This window comes from Pararge aegeria, chromosome 27 (assembly GCF_905163445.1).
Source record: "Pararge aegeria chromosome 27, ilParAegt1.1, whole genome shotgun sequence".
In the NCBI taxonomy this organism is placed as follows: Eukaryota; Metazoa; Arthropoda; class Insecta; order Lepidoptera; family Nymphalidae; genus Pararge; species Pararge aegeria.
Genome location: NC_053206.1, coordinates 3,903,186 through 3,928,569, shown reverse-complemented (window position 1 = coordinate 3,928,569; position 25,384 = coordinate 3,903,186). Strand labels below are relative to the sequence as shown.

At 39.7% G+C, this 25,384-nt stretch overlaps 1 protein-coding gene across 1 annotated transcript; it reads right to left on the bottom strand.

The window, feature by feature from the left end:
• Positions 1-1,944: 1,944 nt before the first annotated feature.
• Positions 1,945-17,332, bottom strand: LOC120635548. Its single transcript, XM_039906564.1, has 4 exons — positions 17,255-17,332; positions 16,948-17,057; positions 14,322-15,483; positions 1,945-2,364 (listed from the first exon to the last, which is right to left on the bottom strand). The coding sequence occupies exons 1-4, from the start codon at positions 17,330-17,332 to the stop codon at positions 1,945-1,947; spliced, it is 1,770 nt and encodes a 589-aa protein (XP_039762498.1).
• Positions 17,333-25,384: the final 8,052 nt, after the last annotated feature.

Genomic DNA, 25,384 nt, shown 5'->3' with positions numbered 1-25,384 from the left:
TCAGTACCCATAACACAACCTACGCTTACTTTGGGGCTGGATGGCGATGTGTGTATTGTCGTAGTATATTTATTTATTTAACTGCCTCATCCGTTAGGGCCTTCAACGACTCTACGTACTGCACCACCGAGTGCCCTGGACTGACAGTTTCCAGATACCCAACGAGCCGGTAAGTAAGGATCTTCTCAAAGACAATCCCGATCTCGTTGAGCAAGACTATCGGTCGGTACGCCGATGGAGCGTCCAGCATGATGAGGCACAGCAGTCCATCCTTCCAAGACTTGGGGAACTGTCCAGCTAGTAGACACTGGTTGACCAGTTTCCGATGTCGTGCCTCAAGGAACTCCCGGGTCATGTATAAGACCCGACCCGGGATACCGTCTGGTCCAGGTGCCGTCTTCTTGGACCGGAGGTGACCAAAGGCTACGTCCATCTCCTCCTCGATAACCAGAGGGACAGAACCGCTATCGGCCAGTGGGGCGGATGCACGCCCCACCTTAGGTACCGGGGAGGTCATCGTTAAGAGGACGTGTGCCTGGGAGTACGGGAAGAGTCCCTGCGGGCTCCAGTACACCCGTTTACGGCGGTGCCATCCACGGGCCCTCGGCATTGAGGAGTCGCAGACCTCAGCAACCGTTCCCCCTATTGAGTGGGGAGAGCCTTAGGTGCTCAGCCCACACCAGCATGGCCCTGCCTGAAGTCTCCAAGAACCAGGGTACGCCCTCCGCTGTGCCGGCAAACGGCTTCGCTGACAGAGTCGAGGAAATACTCCAATTACTGGGGGAAAATACAGGCCGACAACGGTTTACGGTCCCCATCCCGCAACCACAAACCCGAAACCCCTTTCGAGAGGAGAGAGGGGCGGACCGGGCAGCTTTTCCCCCCCACGATGCCCTGATGGCTGAGATGCATCCGCTCAGATGGCGCAGCGCAGGGGCCTCTCGCATCCTATGTGTCTGTGTCGGTTTTCTCCACACCGGTATTACATCTTGCTCGGTTTTGGAGGGAGGTGGGCATGGGACGCCGTGTTTCCCTTGCCCATGCACCTAAAACAGCGCAATGGGCGGTGCTCCAGTGCCTGAACTTCCGCAGCCCACCAGCAGACGCCCGGCATGCAGGCACGAACCACCGCCTCCGCTACCTTTACAGCCGTGTCAGAATCGTCCAGACTCATGTTTTTGCTTTGCGGCGCCAGTAACTCGGCCTGGTCTTGGGTGTGCTCTTTGGGTAACTCCAAGAGCCTGGCCCCCAGTGGCATAGCAAAGATTCCGCATTCCCGCGCCATTTCTGAGTTCCAACCTCAAGGAGCCAGGATTGGCGCGGGAATGCGGATTGAGAACCCTGTTGATGCGGAACCCTTCTCTCAGCCTGCTCTTAGACCAGAGCGTAGGTCACGCTTTCACTGGCCGCCTCCGGAGCCAGGGTAATTACGCCGGCTGCAGTCTTGGGCGCAGCCAAATTGGGCTTTGGCTTGGGCTTAGAGGCCGTCGCGAAGGGGGCCTCTATGTTGCCGTCGGGAAATTACCAGTGGGATCTTTTTGGCCCTATTATTTCGGCTCACCACCTCCGACCAGGTTCCTTCCTGCGGATCTGCTCGGCTGGCGCCTGTCGCCGGGGGTGCCCCAGGTGACGCTGAGGCCGGTCTTGCTCCGAGCCCACCTGAAAGGCTCCGAGCTGCCTGTGAGGTCCCAGCTGAGCGGCAAGGAGCAGGGCCCCTTCTGTCTGAGGACAGTGGTGGGCGGATGACCTTCTCAGGCAGGAGACGCTATTCAATCCCTGCAAAACGGGCGTTCAACATCCTGCCATCAGCGGCCACTATGGAGGCTTTTAATTCCTCCAAAACGACCGCATGTTGGGCCGAAACAGGTGGCGTACCCGTTTCCGCTTCCTTTGACGCAGTTCCCTTTGCTTCCATCTTCAAAGCCTTCTCGGTCATTGCGGTCTTCATTTCGGTGAAGTCCCGCCGATACGCCTTCTACTCCGCCCTGATAAGCTCCGAGCTAGCTCAGAGCGGAGGCAGTTGTTATCCACCTGCAGACGGCGGGTTTCTTCGGCCTTGTTCCGCGTGGTTAGGGCTCCCACTATGCCCTGGAACTCTGAGGCCTCCTCCTTTAACCCGCTAACTCCTCTTTTCACGTATGTCCCTTTGAGATGGCTGGACTTGGTAGCCAACTGAATAATGGATGCCGTGCTCCTTCCCGCCCAAGCCCGCGACTCTTGTGTGCCGAGTTTGGTGGGGTCCCGTCGGCAAGATTCTTCGCTCACCATCCCCTGCCCTAGGTCCAGAACCGCGCCGCCCGCCCCACCACGCAGTCCCGGAGAAACCGACTCAAGGCGGTCTCCATCGTGTCCTCCTCCGCCGCCCTAAGTTTTGCCATCGTGCTCCCTAAACCATAGTTCTCCCTAGGAATCGCGGTTGAACCCCGTGACACCGATGAATTGCGTGAGCTTGGCGAAACCAAGTCCTCCCGGCGCGAGTATCTTGCCACAACAGTGGTACGATCAGAAGCTCCTCCCATCACCGAGACTACCCTGTGACGAGGGCGCGTCTCAGGACCAGGGGCGCCATGCCTTCCGGATAAGCCCAAATGATCTGCCATCTCCGATGGGCCACCCGTCTGGAAAGCCAGGTGGGCCAACAATCAGAGACAGCAAAGCAAAGCGACCGCCAACGTAACTTTTAATAAATACTTAAAATTAAACAACAACAGCGTAAGGCCAAAACAGTAACAATAGGAAAGCAGAAACAACGACAGGTAAGAAATAGCAACAACAATTAGCAAGTGGCTCTTAAAAGGGTCCTTTAACGATTTTCCCGAGGGGTGGAACCCATAACGGCACCGGTAACGAACAGAGCCGTTTGAATGTCTGACCGTTTAAAAACAAGCAATCAAACAGTACCTTACGTCTGGTGACCGAAGCGTTGGCAGATTTCATTATTCAGCTTAACGGCTAAGTCTAGCAATTCAAAGGGGCAATTACGCCAGAATTTTTTGGGTACCATGCCCATAAGTGAACAGTTAGACGGCTTATATTTATTGCAAATATTAATTTTAGTTTGTAATTATTTCCCTAGAAAAATATATTTTTCGTTGGTTTTGTAAATAAATGATTTTATTCCAATGAAAAAAAAACAGTATCAGAATTGAACAACAATAACAACCACAACAATAATTACAACCACTGGCCCTAAAAAGGGCCTTTGAATGCCTCGAGCCGCCCTGCCCTAGACGTGGTATGGTATATTTACTATATATATTTGCTCCACAACTACTGAAACAACATAACAATAAAGGACTTGGAATTTAAATAAACAATGGTTGTTTATTTAAATTTGGTATGAAATCGGAACCTAGATCTCTAGCGATAGCCTCTAGAGTAAAATATTAATGCACTTTTAAGATGAAACGTGGTGACATTTAGATTTACGAGCGACTGTTTGCGAGGCAGATAAACAGTGCGTCACGTAAAATGATCTTTTGAGATAGATTTGACCACCTTCTCTGCGCAGCGGTGAGATTGCAGTCAAGGGCTAACTTGTAGTAAAAAATAAAAATAAAACGCGTGTGTACTTATGTACTCGCGTTAGAAGTTATACTCCTTTGGCGTAACGAGATAAAAATTTAAAATCTTTTCAAAAATTTCATCTTTCGCCTTATTCTACGTTTGTAGAAAAAGGTATTTAATACATTGAAAGTTTTATTATAACGCAATATCATTTAGTTTATTAAATATCACTGATATGATATGATGATAACATCAAAAATATTTCTAATACTATTAAAGAAATGGACATAATAAACATAATTAAATTTGGAATACTAATAGACTCATTATCAGACAACCAACATTAAAATTTGAGATTTATGTACAATTGAATCAATTGAATCACCCGAATGCGCCCGCAGACTTTGATAATTGAAAGTGTACACCTTATTGCTAACTTCAGGGTGTCGGTTTTTTGTGACGGCGTGTGCGCGCATCGTAAAAAAATACTCTCATTATTTTCCCTAACGCGCCAAAAGAAGTTTAACTTCAAAAACTAAAATAATTCCACTGTGTAATTTATGCAAAACTAGCTGCTAAAAACGCGTTAACTTTTTTTTAAATTACTAGTTCACAGGTTGCACCTTACCATGATAACGGACTAACCCAGGGGTTCTCAACCCTATTAAGCTCGCGGCACACTTACAAGTTAAGAAAATCCACGCACTCGCGCCCTAGTACAGTGTCCGGACATGAACTAGCGATATTTTTAACACTCATATAACCACTATTTTTCATTACAAATACACTCTACCAATCCCAGTCCTAACTGTGTGGCAGCCATTTTGTTTTTTTTGTAGAAATATTCTTAAACGTAAAAAAAATCATATCTCTCAAAGTTTTTGTCTTACTGAGATAAAAATGGGCTTATTCGAATAATGATTTCCTATTTAGTTTAGACAAAGGCCTTTTTTTGTCTTGCGTATGCGCTATTTTTAAACAACAAAAACTCTTAAAGTGTCTATTAAATGTTGTATTATAACTTAGCTCAAAATCTCTGGTAAGTTAGGCAGATAGGCGCAAAAAACTAAAGCTAGTGCAACTAATAAAACCAGAATAAATATTAAATTTTAACAGATAAAGTGTTATAAAGAATTAGGAATAAATAAACATAAATTGTTCAGTTTATGTAGTTTATTTTCAAATTAAAATATATTGTAAAAAATAATTATTTATTTTACATCTCGTTAGTACGGCGGGGCCACTTACACTAACTAGATAGAACTACATAATTTATGGATAACTATAAGACAAATGTTTTGACATTTAAGATGACATTATAGTATATTGTGCAACTAGTGCGACAAGTTGTTGTGAGTTGGGTAATCGATGTCGCACTTGTTGCACATACTATTTTGTATTACTCATGCGGGGAAAGTAGAACGCTCGCTCTTGTGGTTGAAAAAGAACCGTTTGCCCATTTTAAAATTTGAGTGCGACAAGTTTACTTGTCGCATTAAATTATTGTTTGAGTTTACTTGTCGCACTCAAATTATTGTTTGAGTTTACTTGTCGCACTCAAATTTTAAAATGGGCAAATGGTTCTTTTTCAACCGCAACAGGGAGCGTCAAGATACTACTTTCCCCGCATGAGTGATACAAAACATTACAGTGATACTCTGCGAATATTGACGAAAAGGTCATTCAATATTCTCAGAGTAGGTACCTCAACAATTCACGGGACAATGCACCCGTCATGGAATAGATCTCATACAACAGTGAACGCGGTATTACGCAATGCTTCGTGCAACAGTGTTACAGGAAGGAACCACGAATAATTTGTTTTTTCGTAGAGGAAAATATTGCCCTTTCATTTGATACCTATCTGGGTGTTGTGAAAAAAATGTAATCCGCCGTAATGCAATCGGCGTCCATCTTGTACTGATTTTCATAGAACAGCAAAAACACTCCCGTCTAATTCACCTTTCAAACACAAAAAAAAACCTGCGCTATTTATTCACACACGGCGGAAGTGTAACTTCTGAAAAGTAGCCTACGAGAGATTGAGGTGGAGGTAGAGTATCAGAACTATTAGGATAAATGTAAGATTTATTATTTAGTTTCCACGGTAACTAGAATAGGTAAAAAAATGTATAATGTTTTCTATCTCACCCTGTCCTATACATTTATGTGTTTGTTTGTTTATACTATTCGGTTTCTTTGGTAACTTAAATAGGAAAAAAACAGATAAAATAGTATGTATATTTCAGTCTCATTCTTTGCCACCTTCATTTTTTTATTTGTGTCTCTTACCTGTCGTTTTTTCCGTAGCATCCGGTTTAAAAATTACAACGATTCTAAAGAAGTTTTACTTCAAAAAAACGAGTCCGTTCCGTCGCGAATATGGAGGGTAGAGGTAAGGAGAGTCATCTTATATGGGAGAAAAGTTGAAAAAGTGTCCAGTTGTTGCGCTAAATAACAGTTTAAAAATCCTCCACAATGGCGCTGGTGGATGCACAGGGTATGGTATGAATGTAGCAATCGTAGATGAATTGAAGTATACCGAGTTAAAAAATTTAATGTCATTATCGACTAAAGTAGTTAATTATTGAGAATTTCAACAACTTACGTTGTATAAAATATTGTGGTAAATATAACCTTACTTCCTTGTATCTCCATACTTCCTTGTTTATTTTTCAAGCCTACTCTAACAATATTTATATTTGGCGCTTCTTTTAAGAGTTACCCTGATGCAAATGTTGCGCCATCCTAATTTAATACATTTTGACGACACTTTTTCATATACACAGATGACTCTCCTTACCTCTACCCTCCATAGTCGCGAACCACGATACCACAGATACACACACAGCAATCTTATAACATTTGTGCGTAACGTAATAAAAACTGCATTATTAAGAGGCATTTCAAGAAGTATCCAATTAGCAACCTTTTACATAAATCAATCAGCTTATTATAAAAACTAATTGATTTATAAATAATAACTACCTCATTGGTCTCGTAGTTAGAATTTTTGCAATGCCTTCATCCGCATTAATTTGAAGAACCCTTTAAATAAATATACCCGGAGTGGGCTTCTTCTTGGACCAGGACGCGTTTGGAACCCTCGTAGCTTTAGTTTTAAGTTTACGAATGTGGTTATCGCCATCATCGCACTACCGTGTAATTCTTATGTAGGTACGCATCACTCTAATAAAGATATTTTTGACTTTGACTTTATTTCCATAAATCACTTATATTAAATTTAAAAAACGTGTGTGTGTACTTATGTTATGTACACGCGTTAGAAGTTATACTTATTTAGCGTAACAAGAAAAATAAACTATTGTTTTTACAAAGCAAAATTTCATGCAATAACCTTACAACATGTTATGTTGTTTTTTATTATATTATGTTCTTGCATATTATGCTATTTTCGCGCTACAATCTCCATTTTATTATCTGTCTAATGAATACATTTAAGAAATTGATCTTTTCTAAATCTTTTATTACACTATAAAATAAATTATTTATTTTGTGTTTTGTTTTTCTATAATCTAAAGTAATAAAAAAGCTGAATGGGTTTGTTTTAGGGTTCCGTACTCAAGCGGTAAAACGGGACCCTATTACTTAGACTCCGCTGTCCGTTCGTCTGCCTGTTTGTCTGTCACCTGAATCTCATGAACCGTTATAGTAAGCCAGTTGAATTTTTTACAGATTATGTATTTCTTTTGCCGCTTTATCAAGAAATTTTGACGCCCTCCCTGGTGCAACGCAAATTTTTAGAAATTTCTCATGGTCTGGTGGGAGGCTTTGGCTGTGGCTAGTTACCACCCTACCGACAAACACGTGCCGCTGAGCGATTTAGTGTTACGGTGCGATGTCGCGTATAAACCGATTAGGGGTATGACTACCGTACTTCCTAACAGGTTACCCCGCTACCATTTTGAACAGCATCTTCACTTATCACCAAGTGAGATTGCAGTCAAGGGCTAACTTGTAGAGGAGTAAAAAAAAATGAAATGCCAAAAAAGATTTGTTTGTTTGTTTGTGTACCCAGCCCGCTTCCCCGGGCTAGATTTTGCTTTATTTTATTAAAACAATAAACTTACATCATTAAATTATTAATTTAAGTCTCATAATATATTAAATCATTTATTTCTCTCCGTATTCATTCTCTTCTATTCTCTTCTCGAGCGGGTGAAGATCATTATCTACACCATGTACACCCAACAATAGAATATCATCAAAGTAAATAAAAGCTGTATTAGACAGTTTGACAGTTTTAAAATATTAGTGCTCTGATCGTCACGAAACTTTACAGGATTACTCGCCACGTCAATCCAGAGATTCCCTGAAAGTTTCATTGAAATCGGTCCAGCCGTTTCGGAGCCTATATGGAACATACCCACACACTTTCTCTTTTATATATATAGACAGATGGTACGTAAACCTTTGTGCGCGAGTCAGACACGCACTTGGTCGGTTTTTCTTTGTTTTGACCCGCTAAACTCAGGAACTACTCGCCGAAGTTCAAAAAAACAATTCTTTCATTTGATATTTATCTTTTTTTAATAATTTTTATCTTTTTTTTGTAGGAAAACAATACGCTATCACCGCTTCACAGTAAGTTAGTGTGCCGATAAACAAATAATAAGTGAGTCAATGAAATTGTTGATAATCAACAAATAAAAATTAAAAATAAAATAGAAGAAAAAAAACACTCTAAATACCTTGTGAATCATTTTTGTTGCTTCCGCGTAATGTCACGACAGCTGTCACCCTGTATCTCCTAGGACGTTTATTCGCAAACTAACTTTATAAAGATCCAGTCATCAGATTAAAAATGCAGGTTTAACGACTTATATACTAAAGTTACACCGTGGGTTTTGCTTTCTTAAATGCCACTTATCTTACAAAACTCTGAAACGTGCGCTAACTGTTTCCCTTACAAGAAGGCTCAGGGTCACTTAGCGAACGATGGAGAGAGCTCTGCTTGGAGTATCTCTACGCGATCAATTTAGGAATGGGGAGATCTGTAGAGGAACCGAGTTACCGACATTGACATCGATCCGGTAAACTGGAACTCAACGGAACAGCTGACTTAGAAAACATAAATGTTGGTTATTTGAATCAACCTGCGGTACAGCAGGTCCTCAACAATTACAGGTACTGGGGAGAAAAATAAACGCACAAATCATGCAGCGGAGTGAAAACAAATTTAATTCAAATTTAAACATTTGATCATAAACAATATAGAATAATAGAATTAGGCACTTTTTGCACTATCTAGTTACAAACATAGTTGGTCCACACTAGCTTAATCGTGCTGCATGCCTTTGGCGTTGACAATAAACGATTTTATTTTTCCGGGCTCCAATATCAGCAACAAGGTGGTTGTGAAACAGAAGTTCTTTAATGGGAAAGAGTGCTATGTCACAGCTCTCTAAATTATGGAAAGATCGAAAGATTTCACGACGTACGTGGAGACGGCGAGAATGCTACCTAGTACGCATACTCATCTTGTCCATCTTTCTTTATGGAGCTGAGACATCGACTCTTAAGGCCACCGACAGGAAGAGGATTGACGCTTTTGAGATGTGGTGCTGGAGACGGATTCTGAACATCACCTCGATCAACACAAGACCAACGTTTCAATATTAAAAACGCTGGGCGTGCAAACTCCACCATCTGTTTGCGGAAAACACTTCAGTACTTCGGTCACATAGCCAGGAAAGACTCTAGCAGTATAGAAAAGCTGATGCTCACAGGGAACATCGAAGGAAAGAGGCAACGCGGACATAGCCCGAGACGTTGGATGGACCAGGTGAGGGAAACTGTCGACTGTCTCGTCTACAGTACTTTTTATGAGGTGGAGAATCGGAGGAGATGAAGAAACATAGTGAAGTGGGCAATATCAGTTAGGAGCCACGATCCTCAGTAATGGGGAAGCGGCTCAGGAAGATCTTACACCACTCTGAAACGTGTGCTAACTATGGCTCTCATAAGAAGACTAAGGGTCACTCAGCGGGCGATGGAGAGAGCTCTGCTTGGAGTGATCAATTTAGGAGTGAGGAAATCAGTAGAGGAACCGAGTTACCGAAATTGGGTTTTGCTTTATTAAATAACGCTTATCTTAGACCGCCCTGAAACGTCGTCGCTAGCTATGGATCTCATAAGAAGGCTCAGGGTCACTCAGAGCTTGGAGTGTCCCTACCAAATCGTGTGACCAAATCAAGAATGAGGAGATCCGTAGAAGAACCAGATTTTCCGACATAGCTAAACGAGTCGCGAAGCTAAAGTGACAGTGGGGGTGCACATAGCTCGGAGAACCGATGAACGTTGGGGTCCCGAGGTGCTGGAATGGCGACCTCGCACCGGTAAACGTAGCGTTGGTAGACCCCACGAGGTGTGGACGGATGACATCAAGCCAGTCGCTGGCAACTGCTGTACCCAAGCCGCACAAGACCGTGGTATTTGGAACTCCCTACAAAAGACATATGTCCAGCAGTGGACGTCTATTGGTTGACATGATGATATTACACCGAAACTTTCCGTGTGGTGACGGCAGATCGGAGTTTAGGTGTCACCAACCGTCTTCCCGCGGGTGTCGTACGAGGCGACTAAGGGAATATAATGGAGAGCGGGCAGCAGCGTCCTCTGTGCTAGTACTAGCATGTACTCCGATCACCAAACTTTCTGCCCAGCGAGCTGCGGAACACCCTCCCGTTGGCAGAGTAAAGTTTAAGGCTTATAATGACACTGAAACCTTTAATTTATAGAACAGAGAAACTTCGCAGGGCATGCAAAGAACACGTCCAGCAAAGTTTGTGAGACACCATCTTGTGTCCAATAACCTGAGGCGTAGGTGTTAAGCCTGTAATTACTCCGGCAACCACGCCCTTCAGACCGGAACAAAATAATGCTGCTTAGCGGAAGAAATAAGCGTGGTTGTAAAAACCTCTACTTCTGTTGTAGTACAGACCGGACAGGAGACAATATCTCCCCGGGGAAGGGATAAAAAATAATCTTCTCCCACAGCTGAAATTCAAATTCAAAATTTCTTTATTCATGTCGGCCTATCACAGGCACTTATGAAGCGTTCATACATATATGTTTACGTAATTGTAAGGGGATGGTGATAACTTCGTACGCCAACTCAAACCTAAAGCTACGAATGTTCCAAACGCGCACTGGTCTAAGAAGAGCCGATATTTTCACTTAATCAACTCTCAGAGCACTGAAGCATAAGTGGAAATAAAATCCACATAATATATGAGTAATAATTAATTTATTTCTCATTCGCCTATTCCATATTCCCGTGCTTTAGCAGGGGAATATGGAAGGTGATTCCCCTACACGGTAATTATATTACTTGTCTAGGGGGATATAATTTTTGTCTCCTGCCTCTTGCTAGCCCTTCTGAAGCATCTCGTAGCAGGCTTTAGCCGTGGTTAGTCACCACATTTGTACATTATTTCTCTATCATTTATTATTATTATTTTTTCTTTATTTTTTTAATTATTAACAATGCTTAAAAATAAAATAAAAAACACTATTAAAAATTTATAAAAAAAAACATCCACCCTCCGCTTGCGGGGCTTTTGAATGCCCAAGCAACCGGCGGTCAGGGCTCCAGAGTGAGGAACCTCCTCACAATACGCGCCGTTTCAAGGACTACTGCCTTCTGTATCCTACCCTTGATCCAACAACCAAGCGTAAGCTTGTAAGTACATTATTATTCTTAGAGACATTATGTACTGTCTCTGAGACTTATCTGTGAAACCGAAAACCCAATAGTTTTAGAGTTAACCACTGCCATAGTTTTTAATGAAAGAATTCAGATACATCCCTGACATCAAATACAATATTAAAATCATATGACTCCTGTTAAAATAATAAAATAAATAATAAATAAATATACTACGACAATACACACATCACCATCTAGCCCCAAAGTAAGCGTAGCTTGTGTTATGGGTACTAAGATCGCTGTTGAATATTATTTATTTTTATGAATATAATACACATAAATACTAAAAGACCGCATTAGGTGATATAAGACGAGAGACCAAAGCAAGAGACGCCATAAAGCTAAATTATGCAACTTAAATGGAGATGGGCGGGTCACATTCAAAGATGTCAAGATAGTAAGATGGACAAAAATTGTTACCAACTGGCATCCCATGGATTGGAAGAGAAAACCCGGTAGGCCATTGAAAAGATGGGAGGACGACATCGCGAAAGCTGCGGGTAAGACATGGAGTACTCTTGCAAAGGACAGGTGCAAATGGAAAAATAAGGAGGAGGCTTTTACCGCCGCTGGCGGTCCTTACGTATATTAGATAGTATAAGTACAATAAGGGCAATATATTACTTAGCTATGAAAACATTAAAATAGAAAATAAGAATTTAGGATTAAGGAAAATTGTATTTAACTCTATTATATTTAGCCAGTAATGTACTTAATTGTAAGAAATGTAAATAAAGCTTTAATATTATTATTAAATACTTATTATATACAGATAAACACCCAGTCACTGAAAAACAATCATGTACTTCATCACACAAACATTTTCCAGTTGTGGGAATCGAACCCACGGCCTAGGACTCAGAAAGCAGGGTCGCTGCCCACTGCGCCAGTCGGCCGTCAAAATGTTTTGAATTTGTTTGTATGGAAAAATAAATATGCCTTTGATTTAATATTTTTACAGGGTGATTCTTTATGAAGAATACTTTTTCATCCTTACTAAGACTTAGTAACACGATTTATATCTTATATACATAAACTTAGACACATTTTTTTATTTATTTCAACATCTTTATTGCGTAGTAAAGGAGAAATTACAAATATACTTAAAAAAAATTAAAAGCAAAAGGCGACCTTATCACTAAAAGTGATCTCTGCCAGGTAACCTTAACGATAGTACACAATAATACATGAGAGACGGGAAATCGCAATTACTATAAACAATACATAAATTTACACACTTAAGTACATACTACTAATAACTAATATAATAAATTATTAAAGGAGATAAATAAAATAAGATATATAAATATATATGCATATATACAATAATAAATATTTATATAAATTTACTATAGATATATAAGTACACATATACGAACAACAAAATTATAATGACAAATAGTGATGTCTAACACGGCTTTTGAAAATAGGGATTAAAAGCGCTAGGGATTTAAAGCGACGAATATCGTCAGAGTGCATTCCACAGCGTTGCAGCTTTTATTGTGAAGGATTCCGAGTAACTTTGGGACTTACATTTCATCATTCGGAGAATATTCTCCCTAGCAGAACGCTGTGATCCTTGAGACGGACACTGGCCAAGGAAATTAAAACGTTGTCCAAGGATGAAAAAGAGTAGAATACAGGATTGAAAGGACATGCAGATTACGCCGATGCCTAATAGGAAGCTACTTAAATTTGCGATACTCAGAGATGTGATCATATTTCCTGAGACCAAATATGGATCTTATGCATAAGTTTTGTAGTCGCTCCAGCTTATTTAGAAGGTCCTCGGTCAAGTCTAAATAACAGGCATCTGCATAATCTAAAATAGGAAGAAGAGTATTTGATATTTTAAGAGATTTTTCCATCTTTTTAAGGACCCAAAGGCACTAAAAACTTTCTGGCTTACATGACTTACAATATTACTAGCTAGCCCCAGCGCCATCTGTCGGGCTGATTTGTTAATCTAAACCATCCAGGGTGCCACCCAAACGCATACCGAAAAATTCATTCAAATCGGTCCAGCCGTCTAGGAGGAGTTCAGTGACATACACACGCACGCAAGAAATATATATATAAAGATATGTGTTTTAAGCGATTATTTCTCACTTGCTTTAACGGCGAAGGAAAACATCGTGTGGAAACCTGCGTCGATAATAATATATTAGCCTGAACAAACTTACAGAGTAAAATATTTAAATTGTGAATTCTATAATCGTCATACAAAAAATCATATTCAGTGTTTAATAGGAGGCATTATTTAAAATTGTTTGGATTATGCTATTCATATTAATAAAAAATCTGGTTTGATCACAAATGACAGTCGATTTGCGCAGTGGGCTGTGTCTATGCTTTCTGATTAAAAAGGCTGTAGGTTCGATTCCTACAACTGGAAAATGTTTGTGTGTTGAATCTGAATGTTTTTCAGTGCTGGGTGTTTATTGTTGTTTTTATCTGTACCCATATTATAAGCGTGAATGGATGAATGGATGATTGTATATACTTTTATTTCACACCACAAAAAGAAAATAAAGTACACCGAACACTTATCGGTAAAAAAATAACAATAAATTAAATTTAACTCACCGATAAGTGTTCAAAACTTCAACTTCAACTTTTGTTTATGGCAACCGGGTCACTTTTAAGATAGCGACCATTACTGCCAATGACTCCTGAAAATAGCACAGTATATTATGGTGAGATTGATCGGTTATAAAAATGAACCCGTACGGACTCTACAGAGTGGTTTTGATGTGCACGATGGGAAAAACAACACAAGACAAATAAACATCACAAAACAGTACAAAACATACAGGTTACATCTATAAACACAGACTATAAAAAACAAAGGGAAAAAACAGAAGCGGAGCAAGCAATCGGCAGTTTAGAGTTTAATTTTTTGTGAATGAATAAATTTAATTAAGGAATTTAGAACTTTTTTGTTGATTGATGAAAGGAACAGAAGAGATTTAAGATCTATGGGTTTGGGCACACAGGAAGGCAGAATGTTGTACAGGGAAACTGATCTGTTTGGGCAATTGAAAAGGATGTGGTCTGCGGTGCCTTCCTCAAGGCCACATACACAGATGGGGGATTGGATAATACCCCATCTGTGCAGGCGTGAGGGTGTACATGTGTGACCAATACGAAGTCTGCAGATGACCGACGTCGTCTGTTTGTCGACAAGGCGGTAGCGGAAGAACCATGGCTTAGTTGGGATGGAGGGTTGGATGTCACTGTAATAGCGACCTTTAATTAATTTCGAACGGTCGTAATGGCGCTGCCAGCCCGAATCAAGTTCGGATTTGGCCATGGAAAAAAGATCGTAAAAGAAGCAGTGGTAATGTTCCAGACTGCCTGTTTCTACGGCTTCTTTAGCATAAGAGTCGACAGTCTCATTGCCTTGGATCCCCGAGTGCCCGGGGATCCAAGCCAACGTGACCTTAATGTTGCGAAGATGGCAATCTAAAAGAGACTGCCTGATAAGCAGAACAAGGGGGTAAGTGTTTTTAGATGCAAACTGATTGGAGTTAATGGTCTGAAGGCCACTCAGTGAATCCGAGAAAATAATTGCTCTGTTTATCCCGTGAGAGACTACATACTTTATAGCTTCTAGAATAGCCACCAACTCTCCAGTGAATACCGATGTATGAGGGGGGCATTTGAAGTTCAGAATATTGGAGTCCTTAGGAATCCATACTGCCGAGCCTACAGCGCCACTTATCGTGAGCTTAGAAGAATCGGTGAATATCATCGTCCATTCACGCCAAAACCTGTCGATGATACTGTAGAAAAGTTCATTGGCCCCGGGTTGTTTTTTTGCAATTCCGAAATCAAGAACAATATTCGGTTGAAAAATTAAGGCGTCATAGGGAGTGCAATAAAGAGGACACATTGAGCCAGAGAAAGTTGGATCAGGTAGATTGTTGTATTTGCGGAAGCTATTTATTAGACACGGTACAGGCTTGTTTGACCAGAATCCATTACCAGGAATCAAAGAGGAGAGTTCACAAAGTTTGGGTATCAGAGGATGGCCAGAGAGTGAAGCTAATCTGTAAAAGAAACGATCAGCCAAGTATTGTCTACGAAGAAAAAGGGGAGAATCCACTGCTTCTACTTGAAGAGAGTTAGTTGGAGATGATTTCATAGCTCCCAGGATAGTTCTAAGAGACTGATACTGAATTTTGTCCATTTTGCCTATTGCAACCTTGGGTTCCAAGATAAAGGCACCATAATCCAGTACACTGCGAACAATGGAATTATATAGCAGTTTCTGGGAGTATGGGTGGGCCCCCCACCACACCCCTGATAGGCACCTCAGGATATTAATGTTTGATTGACATTTATGAACTGTATAATTTATGTGATGGGTCCCGGAAAGACGCGAGTCCAAGATAACTCCCAAAAATTTAACTTTGTTGCTAGTGGGGATCAGTTCATTGTTAAAGGCTATTTCTATAGGGGGAATGACTCTCTTCCTAGTAAAAATTACCACAATGCTTTTGGAAATCGATAATGATAGACCATGTGAAGATAGCCACTCTCCTAAATAAAAAAGAGCTTGGTTGAGACTGTTAGAAGCAACCTCGACCGAGAGGGAAGAGGAGTACAGGGCTAAGTCATCAGCATATTGTAATACATTGCATAACGGGATGACGGACTCTTCAAGGTCGTGAGTATAAAGACTATATAGTAGAGGGCTTAACACAGAACCCTGAGGGAGTCCTTTCCAAATAAGTCTTGGACGAGAATGAGAGTCACCGTGCCGTACCTCTATAGTTCTTTCCATCAAGAAGTTGCATATAAAATGAGTCAACTTCTCAGGCAAACTCAGCTTAGATAGTTTATCTCTGAGTAAGGAGAGTATCACATTGTCATACGCCGAAGATATGTCGAGAAACACCCCAACAAGAAACTCATTCTTAGTCAGAGCGATCCTGATATCAGTGGTCAAAATAGACAAGCTATCCATAGTACCCATTCCTTTGCGGAATCCAAATTGGCTTCTGGCCAATAACTTTTTGGACTCTACAAACCATTCCAACCGTTTCTTTATCATGTGTTCCATTATTTTTAATAAACAGCAAGACAAAGCAATGGGACGATAGGAGGAAGGAGAAAGAGGATCTTTTCCAGGTTTTCGAATGGGGAGAACAATTTGTTTTTTCCATGAATCCGGAACAAATCCCCGATCAAAAAAGCTATTAACCATGTCTAAAAACATTTTTTTAGTGAGTGGCCCGGAGTTAGATAGAAGTGAGTAGGGGATATTATCTGGACCAGGGGAGGAATGTCTCAAGTGGTTCAGAGAAGCCAGGAGTTCCGACCATGAAAATGGTTCGTCGAATCTATTAGGACGGCTATTAGCATAAGAGGAGGGAAGAGAATTTAAGCAAGGGACGGAAGAAGGAGCCAGGTTATCAATAAATGTCTTAAGCCAAACAGACGTATCATTACTGGAATAGTCGCAGGGAAGGAAGGATCCTCGAAAGCGTTTAATAGCTTTCCATAATAAAGTCGCAGGTGTCCGGGGAGATAAGTTTTGGCAAAATCGAATCCATCCTTTCCTCTTTTTTTTTTTGAACATTCGCTTAGCTAAAGCCAAGATTCTTTTATATAGGAGGAAATTATCGATGGTCATACAGTTACAATAATCTTTTTCGGCTTCTTTTCTGCGGCGGATCATGTCCGAACATTCCGAATCCCACCAGGGGGGAGAGGGTTTAGACGATTTACCCCTTTGTCTAATAGGGATGTTTTTGTCAGCGGCAGCTTTGAGGGAGGTCACCAATTTCTCGTGACAATCTAGTGCATTATCCTGCGACAATACAGGGAATTTATTGACAAAAGCGTCACAATCTTTGGCAAATTGTTCCCAACCTGCCTTAGAAAGGAGGTAACTACGAGAACTTAATTGGGATTTGGGTTGAGTAAAAGAGGTGGGACAGGAAATTAGTATAGGGAGGTGATCACTACCGTAGGAGTCGTGCAAAACAGACCAAGAAAGAAGAGTACCGAAATTGGGGGAGCAAAGGGAAAGATCAACCGCACTGGCATTCTTTCCTGGGGCAGTCCTGCGAGTTGGGGAGCCATCATTGAGGAGACAGATATTTTTATCCTCCATAAGGTCCACTAAATCACAAGCAAGGATGTCATAATCTGCGCTTCCCCACATAAGGTGGTGGCAGTTGAAGTCGCCTAAGATAAGAAAAGAGCCGGAAAGAGAGGATAATATGGGTTCAAGATCAGATATATGAACAGCGTGAGAGTCCGAAATGTAGATAGAAAGAACAGATATATCCCTGATTTTGGCAGCAACAGCGTTGATGCTCGTCGGAAAGGGAGGAAGAGAAAGACGGGTAAATGTGACAGAAGATTTAATAAGAAGAGCTGCTCCAGCATATCCATCGCCTCTGTCATCCCGGAGACATGAGTACCCAGAAACCCGAAACCGTGATCCCGGGACTAACCAAGTCTCCGAAATAGCAAAGGCAACAGGATCATACGAGGCAATCATATGTAAAATTTCATGTTTTTTTGGGCGTAGACTGTGGCTATTCCATTGGATGAAGTGGAATTTTAATAATATTTAGGAATTCAGACATTTTATTGGCGACGTTGGGCGGTAGAGGGAAGTCATTCATCTTGCTAAACATATTAATCAAAAGGGTCAGCAAAACATCCAACAGATTGTCACTAGATGAAGGAAGAGAGAAAGTAGGGAGAGCGGGACCCTGGGGCTGAAGAACGGTTCCATTACTCGAGGGAGGAGGGTCACGGTCGGCGATGATTGACTGGTGAGCCAAACGGTCGTAACCTTGTGGTGACGGGCGACGGGGAGATCTTGGAGTTGTTGTAGTTTTCCTATAGGAATGAGTGGAAGGGGGAGCTGGGGAAGAAATTGTTGGATTTTGAGATGGATTACTTCGGGCAGCATCTGAGTAGGTTCTTGAGACAGGGGGATATCTTTCACAGGCTTCCGAGTAGGAGATATTTTCTTGTGACATAGTACTTTTGATGGACTTCTGCCGGGTTTGCTCGGGGCAGGACTGACTCGTGGCAAAGTGCTTACCCGAGCAAAACAGGCACCGAGCTAACGACTCTGTGGTAGAGCAATTTTTGCCAACGTGTTCTTGGGCACATTTGTAACATTTCGGCTTAGAACGACACTGGTCTGCGACATGTCCAAATCTGCAGCAACTATGGCATTGGATAGTAGGGAGCTGGTATATTTCCACAGACATGGCAGTGTAACAACAAAATATTCTATGCGGCAGAACTTGGCCACTAAAAGTTATCACCACTGTCCCCGTAGGGACCCATTCTACACGACCTTCTTTGGAAACCTTCCGGTTCAGTCGTCTAGCTTTGAGTATCTCCCCACAACCGGATGGGACCTCAGCATCCTTGACGAAGTCCGCCAGGGAGAGGTCAGAGGGAACTCCCCTCACAATACCCATACGCGTGATGTTGAAAGAGGGGATCACAGCCTCATACTGATTAGCGGCCAGAAGTGGGTTGTTCAAAAATGAATTAGCTGCTGCTGGTGAGTTAAATTCGACACATATCCGATTTCTACCAACTTTCTTGATTCCTCCGCGTAAAATATCTTGCACCCTGGAATTTACCATGACCTGGCCGAACTTAATTGGATTTAGGGTAGTGCCGGCAGAAGGGGCAGACTCGACGCGCGAAACGTGAACAAGAAACGGGCCCTCATCCTTGTTGGAGTATTTTCTGCCTTCTTTAAGGTTGGGATGGATGTACAACGAATTAATGGGATCAGATGGAGCCCTGTTTGATAATTTAGCCGGTGGCTGAGCGTCCACCTGCTCTGAGGATCTTTTGTTGGCTCTGCGGGAAGGGTCGGAGGTATCCATCGATTCCCCAGCCACCGCGTCTTGCGACCCAGAAGCCTGAGAGCCCATAGCAAAGCCCACATTGCTACTCAGGTCCGGGGGCTTAGGCGGGATAGGAGGCATTGCAGGATTGTTAGCGGCGTACAAGATAGGTTAAAACACTTACTGTCGACCGATGTACCGAGTTACACAACAAACCACAAAAACTTTGCAATCAAAATCGAAAATTCGCAGAAAAAATACAGGCACGTGCTATCTCCTAGGAAGCCAAATGGCCACTGGACCGATAAGTGTTCGGTGTACTTTATTTTCTTTTAGTGGTGTGCAATAAAAGTATATACAATCATCCATTACATGTGCACTTGTAATTGGCATGCATATCAGTCCATGTTTTTGTGTGTGTGCTATGTTTAAAAACGTGTAATATGCATGTTGTTAGTGCTCTGAATACAAAATAAAAAAAAAAATTAAGAAGAAAAGTGTAACAAAGCATCCTATACTGTTTGGCGGCTTTATAGCTTTTTTTTTTTAAATTTTTTTTAAATTTTACTTTTTTTTAAATTTAGTTTTATTTATTTTTGACATGCATTTATTTTAATTGCATTTAATTTTATGTCGTAACTGTACTTAAATTTTATGGGTAAAGCCTGAAATAAATGATTATTATTATTATTATTATTATTGCGATTTCTTCCAGGCAACCGATGGCGAAGAAAGCAAATACAGAAAATAGTTAGGTGGTGCATATATACATATACCCAAAAAAAATATATATATAAATATATTTCTATGGCACTTACAGAATCCCAATCAGGCCGGTCCACCAGTCGCCGTCGCGCCTCATCACCTCGAACCTCTCACCAGGCTCGAAGGTCAGGTCATATATTTATTTATGTACCTCGAAATGTAGACATATCCTGTCGCAGACTTTTTAATTGAACTTTTTAAAAGGAACAAATCCGGCCTACATTATTGTGTTGCTCTCAAAAAGATTCCAGGTCTCAGTAACATTTTTCATTGACGCTCCGTTACTATTGGTCGTAGCGTGTTTTTATACATAATAAAAATCATCTTTTATTTTATTGTGGTTTTTCTTGGCTCGTGTTTGGTGGAGAGCGTAGAGCAAACCCTTTGAAATCGTAAGCTTACTGAGCCTGAAGTCGACGGTCAGTATCGGTAAAGCCAATCAACCCATATTGGAGCAGCGTCTTGAACTTTAATTTTATCTTTACTTTCTGTTTAATTTAATTCCAAGTTGTGTACACATACTTTGGGTTGTAGCTTAGAACAAAACTTGTTATTACTTATATATAGATCTACTTTTAGTTATTACCAGTTTTGTGTACCTAATAACAATAAACAATAAACAATAAACAAGATATATATACGAAAAAAAATAATTAAGATGATATCATATTATCATTATTTTTCTTATAGATATTTGTTTCATTTCTGGCATTTTATTTTATGTTAATATATTACTCGTTTGTTATAGACTTATCATTGTCATCGGAATTACTCGTATTACCCAAAATAGATGCGATTTTTATTTGATTAGAAGCTTTTAGTTTCGAGGACGGCCTTACTTCCTCACTAATATATTAAGTGCGAAAGTATGCTCGTCTCTTTGTATTTCCTTCACGCTCAAAATAGGCAACAAATCTGACCTTTTTTTTTATAGTTAGTTGAAAGGCCGAAGAGTGACATAGATAGTTTTTTATGCCAGAGGAATAAACAGTTCCCGTGGGGCCGTGAGTTTTGTAAAAAAATGTTATGAACGCGGACGAAGAACTACCTAATATTAAATATGTTTGATTGTTTGTTTGTTAGTCTTTCCTTCATACTCTATCTTAGCAAGCAACCGACTGGATTTTAAGCATATCAATAGTCGATAGGCTGGAAAGTAACATAGGCTGCAAAGTAACATAGGCTATTTTTGGTCCTGCGAAAATATAAAATTCCTAAGGGAGGGAAACTGCTCCTCCCTGTAAATTGCATGAACTCTCTTAATCACGAATCAAAGTGTAAATGGGGTTATGTGCTTACGTTTGAAGAAACCGCGTAATAGACACTAGCAAAATGCACGGTGCAATTGCCATAAAAAACCGAGCAGTGAGCAAGCGCTACTGACGGCGACGATGGCGGACAACTCTTTGGTTATTTAACTATCCATAAATTAATTAAATCCATAAAAGCAGGATCATTTGCGACTGTTTTCGTCAGTATAGTACTATTGCATTCTTTGGTTTGCCCTAAACAGTCATACAACTCTACCAATGTTTCACAACTTAATTTTTCGTGTATATGTCTGTGATTACAGTGTATGACAAAACATATACCTAACTAAACCCGGAGGACAGAAGCTGGGTACGCCAATGCTTATTTAAGCTAAGTATTAAATTATAAGTTGCTCCGTATGTAAGTCTGTATGTGTTGTTTTAACCAATAGGCTATTAAATATGGTTTTTTTTTCCTTATAAGTTAGCCCTAGACTACAATCTGACCTGATTGAAAATAATGAAATTGTATCTTCTCACACAGCTTTGTTCAATCTCTGAGCACAAGTGGAAATAATATGCAAATAATATAGGTACTTGTAATTGTAAACGGAGATAAATTTATTTTATTCATTGAGGGATAAATTTAAAGGGTGCCATTAAGGTATACATTGACAGCCGATTGGCGCAGTGGGCAGTGACCCCCTGCTTTCTGAGTCCAAGGCCGTGGGTTCGATTCCCACAACTGGACTATATTTGTGTGATGAACATGAATGTTTTTCATTGTCTGGGTGTTTATCTATATATTATAAGCACATATTTATGTATATTATTCATAAAAAAATATTCATCAGTTATCTTAGTACCCATAACACCAGCTACGCTTACTTTGGGACTAGATAGCGATGTGTGTATTGTCGTTGTATATTTATTTATTTATTTATACATTGAAAGAAGTTAAAATAATGACGGTGCATAGTCAGTACATTTTTGAAAATTTAAATTATGTAAAAATATAAAAACATTTATAAAGAAAATGGACTGTAACAATATTAATATTAGAAGCAAAAATAAGCTCGAAGTGCAGTTTACTAGGCTACATTAAATAGCTAATTCATTCAAGGGAAATTGTATATTAATTTGGAACCCCGTAGCTTTAGGTTTATGTTGGCTTACGAAGTTATCACCAGTATCACCAGTTTAAGTATTCAGTATCGCTAAGCCTTAAATGAGGGGTTTGCTGCAGTTCTGTCCTCTACCTCCAACCACAGTTTGGGCAAAATTAAAAACATATTATAACCTCTATAGAACAAAAATAATTATTTAAATCGGTTATAATTTGTCGGAGTTATGGTGAAAAATCGTCAAACACTCATCCCATCTCCCAAAAGAACTGAGCTTAATGTCGGGATAAAAACTATCCCATATTACTTCTAACACTTCCAAGAATATGTGTACAAAGTTTCATGAGGATCGGTTAAGTAGTTTTTGCGTGAAAGCGTAACAAACAAACTTACATTCACATTTATAATATTAGTAGGGATAGGGATATATGTGTGAACGCATCATAAGTGCCTGTGATAGGCCTACATGAATAAATACATTTTGAAAATTTATTCCCCTGTTTCCTTGCTGACACGTGAGTTCTATCCATTAGAGGATATTACGAGGGATGTACATTTTGTCTCCTGTGTGAGGCGTTTGGTAATATACTCTAAGATGGTAGCGGGCTAAACTGTTAATGACAGTTAAAATCCACCCATGCCTCTATGGTTTCTACACGACATCGCACGGGACCGCGGCTGAATCGTTTGGCGGTACATCTTTCCCGGTAGAGTGGTAACTTGCTACGGCCGCAGCCTTCACCAGAACAATTTTAATTATAAATATCCAAACTACCCACGCCTGGAATCAAACCCGGGACTTTCCAGTTAAGACCGCAGCACTAAACACTGTAAGCGTAGCCTTGCGTTATGGAAATTAACATGACTGACGAATATTTTTTTTATAAATAAAAAATATAAATACCTATAATATACATATCATATTTATATGTATATTATAAGTGTTTATGTATATTATTCATAAAAATATTCATCACGTATCTTAGTACCCATAACACAAGCTACGCTTGCTTTGGGACTAGATGGCGGTGTGTGTATTGTCGTAGTATATTTATTTTATTATATAAACACCCAGGCAATGAAAACCACTCATGTTCACCACACAAACATTTTCCAGTTGTGGGAATCGAACCCACGGCCTTGGACTCAAAAAGTAGGGACGCTGCCCACAGCGCTAATCCGGAATCACTAAATAATAGTAATAATAATAAAAAAAATGTAACAAGCGTTTATCTTTTGCCAAGAGAAGTGACAAAACGTCATAATCAAGAAAATATGTGGACAACAAAACGCGTCCCTATACTACTTAAAAATGTGTAATAATAAATGTGTCTATGTACGCATCAAAAGTGCCATCTATGTGCCTATTTGAATAAAGAAATATTTGACTTTGACTTTGTGGAATTGAACGGCGTGGATACAACTGTTCTATAGGAATAACGTTAGATGCTAAACTTCAATGGGGCCCTCATGTAAATAATTTATCGAACAGGCTTAGTTCTGCTGCCTATGCGGCAAAGAAGATACGCCATATGACCGACGTACAGCATTATGTCATTTGGAATTTTACTATGGGGTAATGCTGCTGATATTAGCACTATTTTCGTGCTGCAGAAGAGGGCTGCGATCTCCAAAATGGGTCCCAGCGAGTCAGTGAGAGATATTTCTTAATTTAAGAAAAAATGTTACTAAACGTAACTAAGTATTTTGATAAAAAATGTGTTATGATGTATATTAAAGTATATAATAAAATACCTAATTATATGAAATCATTAGCAATTAATCAATTTAAAACTAAATTATTTAAATGGCTTAATGTGTACAATTTTTATGACATCACAGAATTTTTTGAATTAAAACTTAATAATGACGTATAATTTGGTAATAATGACATTAAATTTGAAAATATTATGTTTATGTTTATTCCTAGACATTATATGATGTAATAAATTTGACAATAAAAATATTGTTCATTATGGTGGAATTTATTTATTTATTATTTTTGCATGCCATTGTGTGGCTGATTGTAAATTGAACAATTCAAATTGACTATACTACCTTGTATACTTTCAATCTGGAAATAAAGATTATTATTATTATTATAATTATAATAATTTCAACATTAGAAGTAAGAAGAAAGAATAACCTCGTAGTGCAATATACAAGGTTACATAAAGTTCATACTTCGCTTAAAGGGATACAATTTTACAATAAACTACCGATTCCGATCACTGACATCTCGGAGATGTCAGTGTGTGAGTGTGAGTGCCATCTATATGCCTACTTGAATAACGATATATTTTGACTTTGACTTATAAGAATTCCATAACAGCGACAGTGGAAGGGATGTAAAGCGAAAGAGATTAGGATCAGAAATAGAAAAAAAAACAGGATTTATGCAAATGCTTTAAACAAGAATATATTTCTTTATCATATGACAAAATACGTTTTAATCTAATATGTGTACAGGACAACAGGTTCAACAAATCATAAAATTCTAACAATTTTTTAGTTTCTACATGCCAACAAGTTTATTTTAGGTTAAATAAATTAAAAATTATATTGGGCTTTCAATTGTATAATAAAATTTATTTTAAGTCTTGCACTGACGTAATTATTTTAGTGAAGCATTGCATTCATTATTAATGTTACATAGAACGTGCTGAATTAAAAGATTGAATTGAATTTAAGAAATTATTTTCCTGTGAATAAAAATATATAGAAAAAACCATCATGTTACGATGAATAAAATGTATAAACAAATAAACAAATCCGTCACGGACTCCCGGTCTACAGATAAAGAAAATCTAACAATAAATATCGTTTATTTTAACGATCTTAACATGATCAGTTCCTTGCCACTTTTCATATAAATTACCATGTTTTTACAATCTTGTAGGTACGTAATAGTATGAATAGAAAAAATAAGATAAACTAACGTTTTTAAATAAGATAAACGTCTTCTTCTTAGGGTGCCGTCTCCTTACGAAGGTTGGCAATCATTAGGGCTATCTCTACCTTGGACACCGCTGCTCTAAATAATGATTTGGTGCTCTTTCCAAACCATTGTCGTAGATTTTTGAGCCATGATATTCTTCTTCGGCCAGGCCTTCTTCTGCCTGCCACTTTACCTTGTACGATAATCTGAAGAAGTTCATACTTTTT